A 21,734-nucleotide genomic window follows, 5' to 3' on the forward strand; every position below is an offset into this window, starting at 1 on the left:
GTTATGAAACAACTGTACTAACTGTAGCAAAATATTTAGCAACACACTGTCCTAAGTTTGTCTGTATACAGACAGAAAGATCAGTAAGGATATCAACTGATATCATACATTCTATACATCATTCGACTCATCCTTAAAAACACTAAATTATGAAATGGTAATTTAAAACTGAAATTCTTGGGGCTGGGGAGATAGCTCAGCTGGTAGAGTGCTTGCGAGGCAAGCACAAGGCCCCGAGTTCGATCCCCAGTACCGCAAAAAAAAAAAAAAAAACCTGAAATTTTTTAGACTACATGATCTTCGAAGCCCATAAATAAAATGGTAATGACAGCACCAAGTTCAGGCTACCTTTCGACAGAGGAAGTTATTTAATGTTTTGTATGGAAAACTCTTGATCCATCAATAAAATGAACGCCACACACAAAGAGATTCAAGGGACATTATAAAGGGGAGAAAGTCGTTTTAAAAAGTTTCAGAAGCTCTACAGATAGCCAAATCATCAGATATTAAAAATTCAAATCAATTGCTAACTTCTCTAAAAATCAATTGTTACTAAAAGTCAGGGGAAAATCTGGAGGAAAGTGCAGAAACTTATAATTTTATTCTTGCTACCTTTCAGGCTGGTTTTTACTGCCTCACAGTAAAAACACACCCCTCTCCATTTATACAATGAGAGGATGCTATAGTCCAGCCCTCGATGTACTCCATGCCTTCAATTCTTATACTCCAGTTGTAACCATTTCACTTCTAACCCTTATCCATATATCTGCATAAGGATTATAGGTATTAAGAAGCAATATGGAGCTAAAGTAGGAAAACCTAAGGATTCTATGGTAAATGGAAGGCACAATCTCATCCATCTACTAACTTACCAAATCAGTCTGCCGCTATCTGTGCCAAACAGAGCTATGGAATAAAAATCTGGCTCTAAGATCATTTTCTCTAAAGAACTGTTCACAACATTGGTAACCTTTAAGCCTGAAAAATCCATATCCTAGAAAAATAGATACTTTTACTATACAATCTACTGAGGCAACAAAGTCAACTAAAGGTAACAAGAAATTCCTCAGTCTGTATGTTACCTTGGGCCCAAATTCTCAGTGCTGTTTCTGTGTTCAGATTGATAAGTGACAGGAGGCTCAAAACAGACATTCTTAGCAGCCCATGAAACAGGGGTCCATGGTTCATCCTTTGCCCCACTAATCACCATACCTGCTCTCGAAGACTTTTTCTAGCTGTTTTCTTTCCTATTCTTCCTCAGCTCTGCCCCTGCTCTAAGCCTGTGAATGGAATCCATGCTCACTGCACAGTCTGAAGGTTGGCACTCTGGGCTTCTAGAATTGCTTATCTTTGACAGAGAAAACAGGAATATCATAACTTTCAATTGGGGTATTACTCTAATGTCTGATGGTTGTCCTTCAAACAAGGGAGAATTAAGTTGGCAAGTCAAGTCTGTTTAACAAGCTTTAGCTGTTGTCTATGTACAGGGTGTTTCTTTTTTGGGACAGGGGACTGAACCTAGGAGCACTTTTGCCATTTAGCCACATACCCAGCCTGTTTTCTTATTTAGGGACAAGGTCTTGCCAAGTTGTTGAGGCTATCTTTGAACTTGTGATCCTGCTGCCTCAACCCCCCAAGCTGCTGGGATTACAGCCATGTGCCACTGTGCCCAGCAAGAGTAAAGTTTTTATATATAAAATTTTACCTGTAAAACCTTATTCTACAGCCACCTAGCACTGCTTCCACTTACTCTAATCAAACACTTATAAGAAATACCAACTGATTAAGCTCAATAAAGTATGATTAAAAGCTTAAGTATTAAAGACAAAAAAATTATAAATTGAAAAATAATAACTTTATTTCTCCAAATAAAACTGTGAAATATTTATACAGTACTTTCTTTCCATCAATGTAAATAACTGATAGTTGACTGTCCTGATTTTACGCAACTGGTCATTTTTAGTTAGTATAACATAACAATCAAATACAAAATTAGTTGCTTAAATTCAGGATACATACCTGGGGATCAACTGGAATAAGGGAAAGAAAATCCAAACCTAAAACAAAAATTCTTTGTTAATAGTTGACTCATATTTTGAAGACTAGAATTATTTCCCAAAATGATTCCATATTTATCATAAATCACAAAACAATTGGGTTAAATGCTTACCACTCTGCCACAGAATTTCTATACCATATCACGTATCAGTGACATATCAGTGATATTTAATGTGTACAAAAGCCTGACAAAGTAACTGGAAAAACCACCTCCCATCATTTCAAAGTCAGTAATCTAAATATTTTCAGATAAGTAGGACTAATCATATGTCTTTCCTTTATCACTTAACAGAATGAGAGGGCAATCAAAATGATGAGATAACGATCTTCAGATTTAAAAAAACATACTTGGGCTCTCTTAAGATACTTCACATTTATTTTTCAGAAATACACACTGAGGTTCATCCAAAATATTGCTTCTTAAACAGATGTCTATTTCAGTGATACTTCTCTGTCCCCCTGTTGCCACATCAAGAGTAGTACACAATCCCAAACTCTGCACAAAGCAAACAGTTGCTAACTGCTGCTCACTAACAACAAAAATTAATAAAAGTTTACAGGGTTCTAAACCAAAGACCTAGGATTCTCCACTTATGTTTTAGAAACAGGAATGTGAAAAAAGTTGCTCAGTAATATCATTTCAAAGGACTAAAGTCAAGTGATGAACTTTGAAGTCAGTTCCCCAAGAACTCCCTGTGTGACTGAATTCTTTTCAATTATTCAATTATTTCAAAACACAAAAGAAATCATACTAGGCATAGCCAGTAAGATAGGTCTCTGTTCAATATCATGACTTTTTATATGCTGGCATTCAATGTCACCCCAAATGCAACAACCAGAGTCAAAGTATGATACTATATACACTAATACTTAAAACGGAGACTATCACTGAGGATTATATTTAAAATATTTAATATCCCCTATGAATAATTTTGACTCAAAAATTTTAAAGTATATTTACTCCCTTATAATCTTGAAATCTATTTTAAGCAAGGGATACAAACTATAGCACCAGTTACCTAAAATGAAACAATTCCTAAAAAGCATTTTTGTAAGTGTTGCCAGAATTTTTCATTTCATATACTGGTTACTAGCTATTATCAGTAGTTTGAGACAATGATGGACAAAGGAAATCACAAATAATTTTTCCCATGACTTCACCATAAAACTGAAATCAGTAAACAACATATCTCAATAAGTGTTTTCACATTAAGATATTGTTCAGTAAATCCTGCTTCTGAATAGTAATTCAAATTTAGCCTAAATTTACATACCTTCTGAGAGCTTTATATATACAATATTTCTAAGTCACAAAAAGTTCATTGAAATATAATTAATTGGACTAATCATATTAAATTTTTATATTGCTTCAAGTGGAACATATTCCTGATTTTTATAACAGTTTCTACTTTTTAATAGTTTCTTAGTTTATATGCTCTCCACTTAATGTATATTACTGAGTCCACTTTTAACTTTTTAAAAATAAAGCTAAAGAAAGTATCTGCATCTCTTATGGAACTGTGTACTGAAACAAAATCACTTAAAAATGCTTATTTTCTAAATGTTTAACATCTTCCATTTCATAATTTCAATCTACATAAATCCACAGGCATGACATAATATTCTGTTTCTGCAGTTCTATCATCACTAGAAGATGCCCATTGAGATCCAAAGATTCTACCTATTTTCAGTATTTCAATATCCAGCTCGCCTCTTTGGTAATTTTTTAGGTGCCAGCAAATATAAAGTCAACTTAGAAAAGAATTAAGAGATTTACTTGATCTGTATCTTTTGGTACTCTATCCAAAGGTAACTGAAATATGGTGACTTACATAATGCCCAAATAAAATATCTACACATTCTTCTAAAAATTGGGTTGAAACCCTAGATTGTCTTCTAAGCATTACATAGGTGCTATTAATACAAAATCCAATAGGGCTTTAATGTGAATATTTCTTAATGAAACCATTCTGTCTTAAGCATTTAACAGTGAAAGGTGATAAACTGTGGTATGTTTCACGTTATTCCTTCTAATAAGTTAAACTATCATCAAAATCTTGCATTTTGGCCAGGTGCAGTGGCACACACCTATAATCCCAGCTACTTGGAGGTTGAGGCAGAAGGCTCCCCAAGTCTGAGGGCAGTTTGGGCAGCACAGTGAAAGAATCTTAAAAAAAAAAAAAGGGGGGGCTGGGGATTTGGCTCTGAGGTAGAGCACTTAGTTTCCTAGCATACACAAGGCCTTGGGTTCAATACACACACACATAAGAAAATCTCTTATTTTTACCTTTCAAGTAGATTAAAATTCATATGAAATAAAGTTTTATTGATACCGATGAAAATTTTACTGTCTTGTTTTATAAGTTTAGTACAATGTTATTTCCTTATTTCACCATACCAATTGTAATATATACTAATATATGTTTTGCCCTCTTAAGTATTTGATGGTTCAAATGATCTATTATTTTTTTTAACTAAAAAGTGCTATGAAAAATTCTGATGGTACATTCTGATTTTGCTTTATTAACACTGATAAAATAGCAATTTTTGAATTTTAAATGCTTCATATTAAATGAAACTGACTCATGAGTTTTTTTCCCTCATTGATGACAACACAATTTTCCTTACTTGAGCCATAAACTTTCACAAAACATGATTGCTATAAGATTAAATATGTAAAGGTTTAGCACTTTCAAATTTTAATGATACAACTGTTGAGCACCATTCGCACCTGACAATATGGCACTAGCAATAATAAGGCAGTCATTATTTTTGTCTTGTAATAATCAAGCTGTTTTCCATTCCATAAATACAAATTATGTTTTATTTTGTATTCACTGTTGCACAGTATCAGAAGATGTTCCAAGCTGCAGTTCATTATTAATATCATTTCTTCTTTGTATTCCTGCAGATTCAGAAGATTCATATTTATGATGTTTAAAAGAATGTTAAGAAATGTATTAAAACTTTCTTATCCCTCCATTCTTGGTGTTCTATTTAATATATTATTATAAAATTATTAAGTTTTGTCAATACCCAAACTCTACATTATGACTAATTACATAAGAAATCATACACAAGAATAAAACAAGTGACTACTAATTATTAAGGAGTAAGGTAACAATAAAAACAATGTGAAAATTAAACTATTTAGATGTAATAACTGCTACATAATTCACACTTGACAATCAACTAGCCATTCTTCTAAAGGATAATTGAACCTATTCTATTTAGTTTATCAACTGCTAAGAAAAGTTTCTCAACATTTTAGCAACCAGATATTGGTTTTTATTGGTTAAACGTCAATCCTATATATTAGTATTATATCCTCAACACCAGCGTGCAAAGCATTTTACCAAATACATAGATCAGACTTATTTTACTACATTTTTCTCAAATACACGTATTTTTTTAAGGATGTAAAACATCATTTTATAAAACTCATATTATGAAATGTAAATTCTCCCAAGTTATAAAAAAAATTCATCCAGACCCACATTATTTGAAAATTAGCAGGGCAAGTGATTTGCAAATTGTGTCTGTACTATTGCTAAATGACCAGAGCCACTTCAACAAACAGAAATGTTCACTATCTTTTTTCAGGATTAGTTTCTAATTCAAGATCTTAAGGAAACAAGTCCTTTTGGAATGCTTATATATAACATATACTAAGATGATACATGGAAACTCTTTGACCCAGCCAAGGTGAAAGGAACAGAAGACCATGAGGAATTAATATTTGCGTTTCCATCTTTGTCATAGTCCATATACCCTTACCATACCTTATTAGCATCAACCTTTATATACAATGAATGCTTTTTAACTGGTGCTGCTTTACAAATTCTAATTCCCAATTATATATCTAGTAAGCATATTTAAGAAGCAAAAAGTAGTTTTTTGCTTTTTTTTTTAAACTCCTCTTGATGGGTACTATATTAATATATAGGTACTATATTAATTTACTCTTTACCACTAAATTTTATTCAAATAATCTAATTTAAAGTGGCAAAATAATACTTGGCTAGGTAACACAGCTATCAACTGTTTCAGCAACACAAATTTTGCCCAACAAAATAAGCACTGTGCTTAAAATAAAGGGCAAGAAGAAAAATAAACCACATGTCAAAATCAATTTTATAATTCTAGAAAAGAAAAGAAGTAACAGAAGGACAAAGTGTATTCCACTAGAAGGGCCTTCAGAGAAAAGCAAAGTCACGAATATGACAGGCACTGATTCTTTTATTTATTTTTTGGGGGAGTACCTGGGATCAAACTCAGGAGCACTCAACCCCTGAGCCACATCTCCAGTCCTATTTTGTATTTTATTTAGAGATGGGGTCTCACTGAGTTGCTTAGCACCTTGCTTTTACTGCTGAGGCTGGCTTTGAAGTCACGATCCTCCTGCCTCAGCCTCCCTAGCTGCTGATATTACAGGCATGCACCACTGCACGTGGTCTAACTTGATTTTAACTGACAAAAATGTAAGCAAAAACAATGGCTATGGAGAGAAGAAAGAAGAGTAAAGGGAGAAACCTTTAAATCTCATAATATGCCCTTGTTTGCATAAGTTCTAATATTAAGGTAATTCAAGCAACCTTCAATATTTTTTAAATGTCGAGTTATTACACATATAAAAGACATCCCCAAATATTAAGATCTAGAGAAACACAAGGGAGCGCCTATCCTTTTGGGGGCAAATCCACAGGGTATAGCTAGTAGGCAAAATTGGCCCCAAACTACACCAGTAAACTGGGGAGTTCTGATAGGTTAGTGAGAAGGAATAGGCTACCAAGAAAAGTATAAGAAAACACTCTCCCTAAACTGTGAAGCTTCCATGATAAATGAACCAAGAAGTTTAAGTATAAATTCTCTAAAAGGGAGAATACAGTCTATACAATTTTTCTTCTATTCTCCTACATTCCCTATCATCAGAAATCTGTAGATTGCTTGGTAATTACAATGACAACAACTAAATATGAGGTAAAACAGGTACTACTTTGACATGAAGGCTTCAAATTTCTTTACCACTTCTATTTAAAATTTTGTAATTTGCTCCACTAATTAAGATCAAAAATAAATGATAAAATTTGATTTAAAAAATTAAAATTAAAATTAAAAAAAATTTAAAAAAAGGAAAACAACAAAAACTCTCCACATACCTGGCAAGTCTGATGACATGCTTGATATTGGCGTGTGGTGGAATGGTACTGAGTAGTCTGTTAATGAAGGCGGAATAGCAGCAGGATCAACCGAAGTCACACTGGGCACCCTTACAGAAGATGGCTGATACATGAGAACCCTGTTTTAAATAGCATGGGAAATTACAAACAATCTGGCTGTTAGTTCACAGGAGAGAAGAGCTGAACCACTGGGCATTCTCAGATGTACGTTCACTAAGTCTCAGCACAACTCTATGGCAGCTACTCACTACACAGTACTCCACACTCTACTCTCCTCTTTCATAACAGTCTTCATTTAAGCATGAATGCACCCTGGCTCTTAACAGCAGCTATGAGGTAAGAGCAAGCTGGCATTAAAACATGATGCAGTGTTGGAATAAGACATAACACTTTCATTCCACAAACAAATGTGTTTTACATAGGCTTTTATTAATGTATATGTAACATGCATGTGGTTATTAGTAACTTTATAAATAAATTTAAAAATAAAATAGAAGACTCAAAAGATTTGACTTAAATCTGTACACGTTTATGAGCAAAGCAACTCATAGTAGCTCAATCAAAATTTCTTCAATTCTAACTTGTATTAATTTATTTCAAATCTTATCTGGGAATGCTTTGAGCAAAGCTGGTCCATCCCAAAGACAGCCAACCAGATAACAGGAGGGCAGAATTCAAAATCAGGATAAGATGACCAGTATTCAGGATTTAGGATACAATATCCAGAAATAAAAAAGCTGGCTATTATGATGCTATCTATTCTATAAGAGTTTTTGTCTTTTCAAGAAGCTGTTCATGCTACTAAAAATACAAATAAGGGGCTGGGGCGATAGCTCAGTCGGTAGAGTGCTTGCCTTGTAAGCACAAGGCCCTGGGTTCGATCCCTAGCACCCCCCCCCCAAAAAAAAAAAAACAAATAAAACAATAAAAATATTTTATAGGGCTGGGGTTGTGGCTCAGTGGCAGGGCACTTGCAGCATGTGTAAGGCACTGGGTTCGATCCTCAGCACCACATATAAATAAATAAAATAAAGGTTCACCAAAAAAATTCTATAATTTAGTATTATAAATACACAGTACATAATTAAAGTTTTGTAATTTCAAGAAACAGTATAATTAAAAATTAAACATAGCTGGGCATGGTGGCACACGCCTGTAATCCCAGCTGCTCAGGAAGCAGAGACAGGAGGATCACGAGTTCAAAGTCAGCCTCAGCAAAAGTGAGGCACTAAGCAACTCAGTGTGACCCTGTCTCTAAATAAAATAACAAACAGGGCTGGGGATGTGACTCAGTGGTCAATGTTCCTGAGTTCAATCTCCAGTACCCTCCCCAAAATTAAACATATTGTTGAAAAAGTTGAGACTTGAAGAAAGATGACTGTACTCTATTTAACCTGCATTTTCTCTTAACCCAGGGTGAACTAGAACTTCCTAAGAAAAACATTTTGAATGTATATGAGAAGCTAAGCATCATTACTGATCCTGTCAGCCATCTCACCAACAAACAACAAGATTCAAAAAGTGTGCAAAACATTTAAGGTGAGCACCTCAAAGCACCACTGGTTGACTACTGTAAGCTTCATGAGTGAGGCTGAAAGGAACCATTACAAAGATGAATAAAGTGCAACTTTCTTAGAAACTTAAAGTAGGACCAGGGTGAAAAAGTTAGCTGGGATGACAACTTGGGACCTTTAGATGTCCATTCTCTTGGTTTAAACATTTTCTGTTATCATTCCAATTACTAAATGCTGGTAATGAGACATGATCACCTATTTGTATGATATTCTTCATACTCTTGATAAACTATGTCCTAACATGATTATTTAACTACTTAAATAATCAGAATCTATAGATACAGGTCCTTCTAAGACTGGTTTGTGTTACACCATGAGGACCTTGTCTAGCTGTTATTCCATACTACTTGTTGAAAACAGACTGGAAATAAGGAAATCAAAGTCATCTTGAGAGCACACATATGGTTGTGCTGGCAAATACACTAGCCTCAGAAAGTGAATAATCAGAGGTCACAGTTCAGAAACCTTAGATTAAAAACTCATCAATTCAGGAGGCATATGGAATATAATATGCTTGACATGAAAACATAAGCCTGGCATTTCAAAACACATTTTCCAGAGTTAGAAGAAAGTCATCTTCCAAAGATAATCTGCCTAGGAAAGAATCAAGAGACTCCTTGGTCTCCAATGGAATCTGAAGATCTAAAATCACAAGCAGGATATGAATAATATTAGAAAAGAGAAAACCTGAAGGAGTAAATGGAAAATTTGGCAAGAAATAAAAGAAGAGAAAATAACCAAAAGTGTTTTCACAAATGAGCCTACCCACCCAACTCCCAGGAGATCAAATCAGAAGGAGGAACAGAGAGGGTAAGGAAGAGACCGGGTATGTCTTAGGGAGGGATCTTAAAACATGGAGTTCTGATTATTATGGTTGCCTCTCAGTGAGAGAGTGTGTGTGTGTGTGTGTGTGTGTGTGTGTGTGTGTGTGTGTGTATTTATATAAATATAAATAAATACATATATATATAAATGTATTTTTTTTGGTAGCGCTGGGGATTGCACACAGGGCTTTGTGCATTCGAGGCAAGCACTCTACCAACACAGCTATATCCCCAGCCTCATCAGCATTAATATCTTAATTCTACTTTTTCTCAAAATGTAAGAGGGAAATTTTCAAAGACCCAACAAATGCATATATATAAAAAAGTTTCATTTAGTTTTGAAAATTCCTACTTAAAAGTACACTTAAACTATTATCTTTTCTCTGCCACTGGAAAAAACTAAAAGGAAAATGTCAAGGGCTAGTACACTTCAGTGGTAAAGCTCCAGCTTAGCATATGCAAGGTTCTGGGTTTAATTCCCAGCAGGCCCCAACAAAAAAAAAAAAAAAAAAAAAAAAAAGGTTTCAGTTTTATAAGAAAAAGGTAATGCCTTCTTCCTAACACTTACCCTTTTCTTCCTTTGAGATATCACTGGAGATTTTCTTTTGTCTTGATTCTACATTGACCTTATATCTGATTTACAGAAATCAGCAAACCAAACTCTTTCCTTCCCAAATCCACTGACTTATATCTAAAGAACAGAGAAGTCAACGTCCCTGTACTCTGTCATCACAGAACACTAATTATTGCACATGTATCTTATTTACATAACATGAAACCTCAAATAATTAAAAAACTATTCATGCTTCTGCCATAACAAAATGTTGACCATCAAAATGTGAAAAATCTAATGGAGATACAAAGTATTAAATCAACTTCTAACATCACATGAAAAGCTAAACCATTTTAGTGTTGACTAATTCCTATTACATGAACTCTGTAAGCATTACTACAAATTCAACTTTATATAGAATGGGTGTAAATAGTAATTAGAGTTGTCAAATTACAGATTGGTAACAGATTGTTTTTAATCAAATCTTCACAAGGACTACACTCACAAATATGATTCTAAAATCTATGTAATAGATGATTTATACATATTAATAATAGGATCCATGGAAATATGTAAATGGCTATGTCTTATGAAATTATGGGTATAAAAGTGTGATGTTATAAAGTAATAAAGATTTTTAAAACAGCCTTTAAAATTTGTTATGGACTCATCATGGGATTGGTAATGACACATACAGGCACAGTATTAATTATTCAAGTGTACATATACACTTTAAATTTTTGTAACTTTATCCATAATATCACAGCACAAAAGCAAATTGCTAGAATGCTTCCAGATAGCAAATACTAGAATTCTGGATCACATATTACATACATGGAATTCATAACAGTCTCAGACACAGATGCCTGAAAATGAGTTTTCTGGTTTGTTTGGGGGGTTTTTGGTGGTAGTAGGGTTGAACCCAAGACTGCTTACCACTAAGTAACCTATCTAGCCCTTTTTATTTTTAGAAAGGGTCTCACTAAGTTATCAAGACTAGACATCAAATTGGGGATCCTCCTGCCTCAGTCTCCCAAGTGCTGGAATTATAGGCATGTGCCATCAAGCCTGGCTAAGTTGATTTTTATTCACATACCTGAAGCTTACCATGTGCTCCCACTTCATGATCATGAAAGAATAAAGATTTAAATTTGCTACTAATTCTTAATGCTTAAGCCTGAGACATACATATTTATTTCCTACTGTTTCCTGTCTCCTTATTAAAACCAAACTAACCATTTGATTTTGAAGAGTGGGGCAAGAGTCATCCAATGTAAAATATGTCAATACAGAAGGATGTTAAGTTTTCTAAGTGTTTTAGATGGTATGAGTTTCTTCCAACAAGAATTATAAAACTCATAAAACTTAAATCTTAAAACTCTGCTAGGGCTTGACATGGTGGCTCATGCCTGTAATCCCAGAAGCTCGGGAGGCTGAGGCAGGAGGACTGCAAGTTCAAAGCTGACCTCAGCAACTTAGGGAGACCATAAGCAACTTAGCAAGACTCTGTCTCAAAAAAAAAAAAAAAAGAAGAACAGTCTGTGGATGAACTCAGTTGTTAAATTCCTCTGGGTTCAATCCCTGGTACCAAAAAATAAATAAATAAGTAAAACTCCACTAGGTAAGCAAGCAAAGGGGTTAGGATACCATCAAAATGATAACAGAAGTTCTTTCTACATGAGAGAACTGTTACTTTCTTCTTAGTGCTCTATAAAACTGTTTATAAGAATTAATTTTTACTAAAACGATATGCCTTTTAAAATAGTTGCTCATACATGATTTCTGGATTTTAAGTCAAAAGAGTTTTCTGGATTTCTCATCTACTCATTCATTTGCTTATTGTCATTGATCACGAACTCCTAAGATAAACTAACACAGCTGAAGAAAACCACAGAAATTCTAAATTGAGACACAAGAGAAGACATGAAAAAAAATGATGAGGTACAAAACCCCATAAGTCCAAGAGTAGTAAAGGATTACAGAGGATATAACCATAATGTAAGCCTACTCTCTGACATTTTGACAGCTGATATGCAGTCTTAACACAGAAAAATGTGATAGCACAAAATGCCAACTATTTGTGTTTAGAAAGCTTCAATACAAAGTTTTTCCACGCATCTTTCATTTAACTAAATCCACTGAATGTTATAACAAAGAATAAAAATGGTTCCCTTTTAAAAACTAGGAAGTGGCTGTAACATATACTCTTCTCCTAGTTTAATAGCATCAATGCTGAGAACCATTCATCATTGCACTCCAGATTTCACAACCCACACCTTCCTGTTCATCCTGCCTGGCTGCATTCATTCCATAACACACTTCTAGATGATCACTACTAAAATTCTCTTAAGGAGAGCTGCACTACCTAACTGGAACAAAACTGCCATAGAACATATCCTGGATACTACTTTATTAATGCCACCTAAGAACCAATCAGTTTAAGCAGTAAGTTCTTTAAACCATTAAGTGAATTCTGACATCTTAAAGGAATAGCATTTATTAAATGCCTTTCAAACATCTTATGACAAAATTCATTTTATTATTTCCTAATATTAAAGCACTCCTGGAATAAGCTCTACTTGGTCACAGAGGACATCATTTTAGTACATAATTATAAGACTCCTAAGATTAAGTTCAGAATTTTCATTTATCTTTCCATGTAAACCTATTCTTATATATGGATGATAATCTAATTTGGGTACTGAGGTTTATGTTGATTTCATGGAAGCAGATGGGTAGCTGGAATTCATACAGAATTCTTAAACTGTCATGTGTTGATTTAATCATACATTTTCACATTATACTTACCAGAGTTAGTTTTTCCTTTCTTTTCAACTTAGATGAGGGGTCTTAACATTCACTTCTATACTAGCTTACCACAGATATAAACTACTCTTATTTCTCTGCATTCTGTGGTTACTTCTGATTTTGTTACCCAATGTCTATGCCATTCCTCCAGTATCATGTACCCATCAAGAATTGATAAAATATGGTATAGGATACTCAAAGGATTAATCTTGTGGCATGCCACCAGCATCTCTCTACAATCACATTAACTCCTGAGCCAGAGGCACTATGCATATCTTTTAACAAGGAATGGATTCAGCTAAATACAGTATTTGCAACTCATCTTTCCAGAAAATTCTAAATGATATCAGAAAGTAATATGTAGAAATACCATATCTAAGCAATTATTTTTCTGATTCCATACTTCAGTAAGCACTTCGAAATTATATTTTCCTTTTTTGTCATTCAAATTATAGAAATGCCAAACAAAATGCCTCAAGGAGAAATAAATGATCAGTATGTAAGAAGAAACCCATACTGCTTACATTCATCTTTTTCTATTCCACTAAAAACCTCTTTCTTATAGGTAAAAGAAAATACAAGTCCTTAGATATATAAATCATATCTAAAATATATGTATTTTACAAGGAAGAATGCAGGTTTAATTTTTAAGAGTAACTATAAAAATTGTAAGTTTTTTAAAAGTTATAAAAAAGAATGCTGCTGAAGTATACCGAGTATAATTCCATTTATATAAAATGTCTAAAACAGGCAAATTAGGGGATAAAAAGAAGATCGATGGGTGCCTAGATCTGGAAAGTACATAGGAATAACTGGCAAAAAGAAATATGATGTTTGGGGGTTTGGAAATAACTGTAACTGACTTGTGATAATGGTTATATGACTATTATAAATTTAATAAAAAGGAATGAATTGTGGTGTTCCAAAATTAGTATGAGTGGATTTTAAGGGATGTAAAAAAAAATTAGACAAAAATAAATGGACTGAGAAATCAGAGATGAGACTAGCACTTTAAAATCTGAAAGAATGTGTTAATGTGTCAAGACATTACACCTTCCAAAATCTTTGAGAAGCACCTGTCATTAAACACTCAGACCCATTTTTCCAATAGATTAGAATGGTTTCTGTCAGAGGAGTCATAACCAGTGCAGGTAAAATGCACTATTTGCTCTTATTTTGTCCTGTAGGGGGAGAAAAGGTAGGGGAATCAATTCTCATTGAGTAACTACTATGTGCCTGATAACAAAAAGCTAAGTTCTTTTATTAGCTCATTGAAACCTGACAGCAGTCCTATTAGATAGGCATTATCTCATCCCATTTTACAGAACAGAAAAAGGTGGCTGAACCAACTTAAGGATTTCAACCAAAACCACAGAGTAAAGAAGCAAGTGCCAGAACTGATACTCATCTATTCTACATTCTATTACACCAGATTTCCTCACACTGATCTGAGATGCATGAAAAAAGGTTCCTCACAAAAAAAAATTTAAGAAACAACTTTCTCAAAGGACCACTAAAGCTCAGGAAATAACACCATGAGTTAACAAATGGAATGGCATCAAATCAAAAACCTCTGCACAGCAGAAAAGAAATAATTAGAAATGTAAAGAGAGAACATACAGAATGGGAGACAATCTTGCTAGCTACTCTCTGACAAGCATTGTTATCTAAAAATATTTGAGTTTCAAAAAACTCAAAAGGTTTTTGAGTTTCAAAACTCACACACAAAAAAATCAAATAACCCAATTAATAAATGGGCAAATGAACTACACAGACACTTTTCAAAAGAAGAAATATAAACGGCCAACAAATATATGAAGAAATGCTCAACAACATTAGCAATTAGGGAAATGTAAATCAAAACTCACAGCAACCAGAATGGCAATCATCAAGAATAGTTGGTAGAGTGCTTGCCTCACAAGCACAAGGCCCTGGGTTCAATCCCCAGCACCGCAAAAAAAAAAAACTTTAAAAAAAAAAAAGAATATAAATAATGAATGAATACTGAACAGGGTATGGAGAAAAAGGAACACTTTTAAATTGTTGGTGCAACTGTGAATTGGTACAACCCCTATGGAGTACCAGTATGGAGGTTCCACAAAAGACTAAGAATGGAACCACCACAGGACCCAGCTATACCACTCCTCAGCATTTATCCTGAAGAATGAAAGTCATCACACTGTAGTGATACATGCTTATCCATGTTTTATAGCTGCACAAGTCACAACAGCCAAACTATGGAATCAGCCTAAATGCCCATCAAAGAATAGATAGATAAAAAAAATCTGGTATACAGACATAATGGAGTTTCAGTCAGTCATAAAGGAAAATGAAATATGTCATTTGTAGAAAAATGGATGGAACTCAAGACCATTATGTTAAATGAAATAAGCCAAAGTCAGAAGGTCATGGGTCATATGTTTTCTCATATATGGAAGGTCAAAAGGACAAACAAAAAAAGCATGGTGTGGGGGGCAGTGAACTCATGAAAATCAAAGGGAGATGAGTAGAGGAAAGGGATCAGTGGGTAGGAGAGAGGGAAGGGAGGAGGAAGTGCTAGGGAGTGATATTGGCCAAATTATACTGTTATACAGTGTGCATGTATGAATATGTAACAACAAATCCTATCATTACATGCAACTATAATGCAACAATAAAAAGAAAAATGAAAGAAAACAATTGGTAGTTAAAAAATTTCAAACAAATGGTATGCCTCTACTTCATGTACAGAGAAACAAGATGTATCCCATTTGTTTACAATACAAATTAAAAAATAAAAAAAATTAAAAATTAAAAAAATAACAAAGGGTATCATATATGAAATAAATATCTCAAATCCTTACTTGCCAGACATGTGAATATTTTCATCAAAATTTGTTTTCCTGTAACAATGTACTTTCTTGAAAATAATTCATCAGAACAAAAGCAAATTAAAATTGCCTTCTATGGTTATGCAACTTCTCAAAGAGATATTTACAAATCTATCCTAAGAACAATTAGTTGCAAGGTAATGAACAATAGTGAACTATAAATTAACAAACCCTTTGGTTGGGCTGCTTTGTGTTTCTGACATAAAGATGCATTTCCTCTTGGCAGGAGGGTCTTCCTCTTCATCAGAAGAGCTTTCTATTGTTAGGTCAATAACATCCACTTTCTTCTTGCTTGCCTCACTGGCTACAGTCACTGAACAAGGCTTACTGAGTACACTTGAAGCTGGATGCAGAAAAAAAGAAGGAAAAACCAATCAAAGGTATGATACAAACTCTATCCATGACAGTCTTAACTACTTAGCATATGATAGTAAAACACGGCCAAGGAAGCAACATACTCTATCCCACTGATGGAGTTCAGCTCCCTAACTCCAGATGTCTATAAATAGCTGCTAACTTGGAGAGGCAACATGAGCATCACTTTTTGACAGAGGTCAAAAGCCTCTTCAGACAGCATGCTCTTAATTCTCTCTAGCATGTCACCGGACTCCTTTAGATCCTGCTACTACTCGTGCAATCTCCTCAGGTTAGCAGTTACTGCACAGAGATATCTTAGGGGTCAGGAAAACTGTTCACAGGGCAAATAAAGAGTGTGTGCTTCACCAGTTGCATATTCTCACAAATATGTGGCCCAGTTAAGTCAGAATAAGGTATTTCCATTCTAGTAATCATGTTTATAACCAATTTATAGACTCCTCACCATGAGCGAAAACCTGATAAAAATTTTCTACTTGATAAACTAAAAAAATCTGAAACTTCTCACCAAGTTATTTAGACATTTATAACTTTTTCTTATGAATCATCTACTAATCACCAAGGTTCTTTCTGCCCATTAAGACAATCTCATGTTATATATGAATAATACATCAAAAATGTATTATTCTTATACTCTATTTAGTCAAAAATTAATGCTAGTTGATAAAAGGGAAAAACAGCAGTAACAATCAATTAAATCACTCCCCACTCTTCTCAAAGACAAGGGAAACCTTGGCAACTGCACTATTAACAGGGAAATAACTAATATTAGTAAAAATCTTTTAGTTTTCCTTCTCTTTTTTTACTTTGGTGCAACCCCTCTATTCCACCTGGGGTTTTGCCTACAGAAACTCTCAAGGGCTGGGGATATAGCGCAGTTGGTAGAGTGCTTGCCTTGCAAGCACAAGGCTCTGGGTTCAATCCCCAGCACCGCAAAAAAAAAAAAAAAAAAAAAAAAACACTCAAAAAAAATTCGAAAAAACTACTTATATGTCATTTCTAACTTTTCATTTTATAGTCAACATCATCTATTAAAATTATTTTGGGTGACTCGTTTATTTTACATATGACAACTACACCATGAAAAGCTGATAAGAAAGATGCTATTAAAACTTCTGCATATTTCATAAGAAATTACATTTGTGACAGATGATCAAAAGATCAAACTTAGCGAAATGAAATCCAAAAGTAGTTCTAGTGGCCAAGGTTCATTATAAAGATAACTTATACAAATCTCCTGGCTTTGCTCTCAGGTGCCTTTCTGCACATACTTTCTATTTTTGCACATGGTTGGCTGGATACTTTCATAGCTTCTTTCTTCGGTCTCATTGGACACCAAGAACCATCTTCTTGGAATTTGATTTCATCCACATCAGAACAGTCATTGAGAATTTCCATAAAAAGCCTGAAAACCAATTAAGTATACACATATCAAAGGCTTTATTCAAATATGAAGAAGTGTACAAGAGAGACAAAAGTAACATCTTCTGACATTTTTTGATATTTCAATACCAAACACTTCACAGCCCGCTTTCTCCTAGGATTGATTATTTACTTATTTTGTATTTTTAAATATTTGTTTACTTTTTAATTCATTTATTTTTGTGTAACTGGGGATTGAGCCTAGGGCCTCATGCATGCTAGGCAAATACTCTACCACTCAGCTAACTCATAAGTCAAGTTTTAGGTGTGTAACAGGCAATGTAAAGGTTAAATGATTCACTGAGTATAATCTAAAGTATCAGTGACTAAAACAGAAATACACATCTGGAGTCTCCAAGCCATGAGTGGCATTTAAGAACAACCTCAAATACAGCTCATAAAACAAACATAAGTAGACAAAGGTTATTATACAATAAAACAATTTAAAAGCTTTAATAGCGAGAAAAATAGGAAAACAAGTGGGAAGAAAGGGCAATAAAGTCTTAATAAATTGTAAATAACTCAAATCATATATATTTTGTGACCAAAATGGAAATAAATTTGAAGTCAGGATTAGAAAAAATATCTAGAAATGCTTCATAAGAAAAAATAAAAACAAAAATCGGAAAGCATTATGAACAGAATGAAAATGGAAAATACAATAAAATTTGTGAATTATAGCTAAAGCAGTAATAAATAGGAAATAGCACTAATACTCCCCCTTTTTAGAAAAGGTCTCAGACCAATAACTATGAAATTAGATAAAGAGCAAATTATAGTTAAACATAAAATAAATATTTCAAAAGGAAAATAAAAGAACAGAGCAAGAAAAAATGAAATAGAAAAAAAAATCAATTAAAGCAAAAGGCTAGTTCTCTGAACAGATCAGTAAAACTGACAAACTTTTATCAGATTTATCTGAATTCACTCAAGAAGCAATAGTAGCCTGAGAAGCTGGTACACACAGCAAAGGGGATATATTTCCAATAAGTATGCTGAGTAAAATAAACGAGACAAAGGAAGCACATACTTTACCATTCTATTCATATAAAATTCTAGAAAACGCAAATTAATCTACAAAAACAAAGCACATCTGTGTCTGCCTGAGCAATGAGTAAAAGGGAAAGATCAGAAAGACACATATAAAATGAGTGTGATAGATATGTTCATTATCTTAATTTGGGTGAGGAGTTTACATATATATGTGTCAAAATTTATCAAACTGTATATGTTACATATATGCAGCATTTATACCTCTATATAGCTGATACAGATAAAGGAAGGAAAAAATGCCTCCTTTATGAGGTATTTACTTACCCTAATCATACTAAACTTACAAGAATAGAGCAATGATACAGGTAGTATGTAGTATCTCAAGTTCAAAGATGAGCTATTCAATAAATGTTAAGACTATTAACTGAGTGGCAATGTGCAGAATACTTAACCTTAATGAAATTGCCTACTTTCTACCCTAAAAAGTTTCTTCCCCATCCCAATATTTCTCACACAGTATATTTCTTTGCCTCCACAGCACTTAATATGCAACATCTGACAGATAACAAGGTATTTGGTAAATATTATGTTTAATGAATTCTTGAAGGAATGCATGACAGAATGAAGAACTGCAAGACTGAAAAACAATCATAAATATATCTGATGAAAAACAAGTGAATGTATATAGAAAACCTTTACAACTTCCTAAAAGCACTAAGGGCAGAAATTTAAAAGAAACAGACCTAATGAAACAAAAATGTGAAACTTTTTAATGAAAAAGAAGTTACAAGTACAATCAAAAGGCACACAAGGGCTGGGGATATAGCTCAGTTGATAGAGTGCCTACCTCGCATATACAAGGCCCTGGGTTCAATCCCCAGCACCACCACCAAAAAAAAAGGGAGAGAATTTGACACATGTGGACAATTAAATTAATACCCTTAACTATTTAATGACCACTTACAAATCATTAAGAAAAAAGATGAACAATGCCATAGAAAAAGGAAAAAAGAAAAGGAAACACTAGCAGGTTATTCACAAAAGATATAACGATCAACACATGGAATAAATAGATATCTGATAATTCTAACGAAACAAGAAGTAGAAATCAAATCAATGAGTCATGATTTTCAATCAGGAAATGGTAGACTTTTTTTTAAGATTTAATATGTAAGAATGGTAAGAGGAACTAAGAAGTGGGCAATATACCTATTGGGAGGAGACAATTTTACTACTAGAATAAACAATTTACTGCTGCAAGGCACCATAATAAGACTATCTAAAACTATACACTTTTTTGAATCAACATTTCTAAGATCTTAAGAACTCCATAAACATACACAAAATGTCACCTTCCAAAATGTTCAAATCATAAGGCAACTTAAAGCAGAAAAAGTAGAAATAAAGAGTATCCTAAAATATTAAGGTACAAAAAGACAGGAAATATAAAACTCTCTCAGATGGTTCAAAACAAATCTATAAATAATAACAATTCTGTCTGCACCCACTCATGCAACACATATACAGACAGAATGTAAAGAAGAAACTTCAGCAGAAGGTTAACAACTAATGCATCTGGGTCAAGATGATACTGGAGGCTGCCCTACTGTTACGATTTTTCTGCAATTTGAAATTCTTTCAAAATGAACTATAAATATCACAAAAATATTCCAGCAAAAAAGAAGTTTAGAGGATAAAGTAAAAATCACATTCTCTCTGAATTGTGTCCTGTTACTCTCCAAGTAAAACTCTTCCAGAAAGAAAAGTTTTCACCATATATTGAGTGAAAATCATGTAAGTAAAGTATGATTTAAATATTTTTAATGTCAATTACAAAGTCAACACCATCAGAAGGGATTACTGATTATTTCAATCACCTTATTAATTTTATTAATTGTATTTTCTAAATCTTACAGTGGTACATGGATGATGTATTATTTAAAAAAAAAAAGTCACTCAAAAAAAAGGACAACTCACTTATTCAATATTATTTCCCATAATTTTCCAAATTCTGACATTAGCATCATAAGAAATAATGTTTAGAATTTGGGCTCCAGCATCAGAATAACCTGAGAATGAATTCCAGAATGAAACTACCAGCTCTGTAATGTGACTATCTATTCTACCACTTTGTGGTTTATTTCAAAGACCCTACTTGCTATTATAAGATATTTTAGGTAAACAAAATGATATCACTAAGTAGATTTCCCTCTTTCCTATGGGCTTTTATAAAATATGATCTTGGGAAGCAAAGATAAAAGGAAACTGCAAACCTACTTTCCCTGATACAAATTATATTACAGGTTTGGCATCCCTGATCCAAAAATCTGAAAACTATTTTGAGGACTAAAAGGACATTCAAAAACTTTCAGGTTTTAGAGCATTTTGGATTTGGGATATTCAGATTAGGAATGCTCAACTGGCAAAATCTGAGTATCCCAAGTCTGAAATACTCTAAACTGTAAAACACTTTGGTCCCAAGCATTTCAGTTAATGGATACTCGACCTGTAAAAGAAAAACAAGGAGCCAGTAACCTGTTTAAAAAGAAGACTATGTATAATTAAATGGAAAATAGACAAACACCTGAATTTTATGCTAGAGCAGAATTTATAAGGCTGTACTGAAGAAAGACATAGCCAGTAACTCTTCAGAGAGATACACTGGGCTGGGGGATAGAGATCAGCGGCAGAACTTGTGCTTAGCATTCAAGAGGTCATAGGTTGGATCCCTAAGCACAAAAAAAAGGGGGCACCATGTACTTACCCATCTAATATTAGACTTTCATAGGCAGCTTTTTTGTCACACACAGGACAAATCCAGGTGGGCTTCTTCTCGTTCATTTGTAGATAAAGGGCAGCATCAAAGCACTGTAGATGTGTACAAGTCACAGCACGGCACGGGATTGTCAGCCTCATTTTTCCTAACTACAGAACAGGTAATACAACATGGAAAGTAGTTTTAAAAGGAGAACAAAACCTCAAAGGGAGCAGAGACAATCAAAACAGTCTGAAGCTATAAAAACTGATCAAAATGAAAAAAGAAATTCAAACCTAAGTTTATTACCATTACTATTTTT

At 33.7% G+C, this 21,734-nt stretch overlaps 1 protein-coding gene across 15 annotated transcripts in view; it reads right to left on the bottom strand.

Moving 5' to 3' along the window:
* PIAS2 (protein inhibitor of activated STAT 2) overlaps positions 1-21,734 on the bottom strand; it is an 89,745-nt gene that overhangs the window by 9,082 nt on the left and 58,929 nt on the right. For 6 of the 15 annotated variants that reach the window (XR_013758730.1, XM_079108772.1, XM_079108767.1 and 3 more), the window contains 5 exons: positions 21,422-21,582; positions 17,514-17,647; positions 16,039-16,210; positions 7,218-7,357; positions 2,020-2,057 (listed from right to left, as the gene is read on the bottom strand). Coding sequence is in view for 11 of the 15 variants with exons in the window: in XM_079108772.1 (XP_078964898.1) it covers positions 2,020-2,057; positions 7,218-7,357; positions 16,039-16,210; positions 17,514-17,647; positions 21,422-21,582 (645 nt within the window). In the remaining 4 variants the exon portion in view is untranslated. The other 9 variants (XR_013758729.1, XM_079108768.1, XM_079108769.1 and 6 more) reach the window with 5 other exon arrangements.

Source organism: Sciurus vulgaris (assembly GCF_902686455.1).
Source record: "Sciurus vulgaris genome assembly, chromosome: 13".
Taxonomy (NCBI): Eukaryota; Metazoa; Chordata; class Mammalia; order Rodentia; family Sciuridae; genus Sciurus; species Sciurus vulgaris.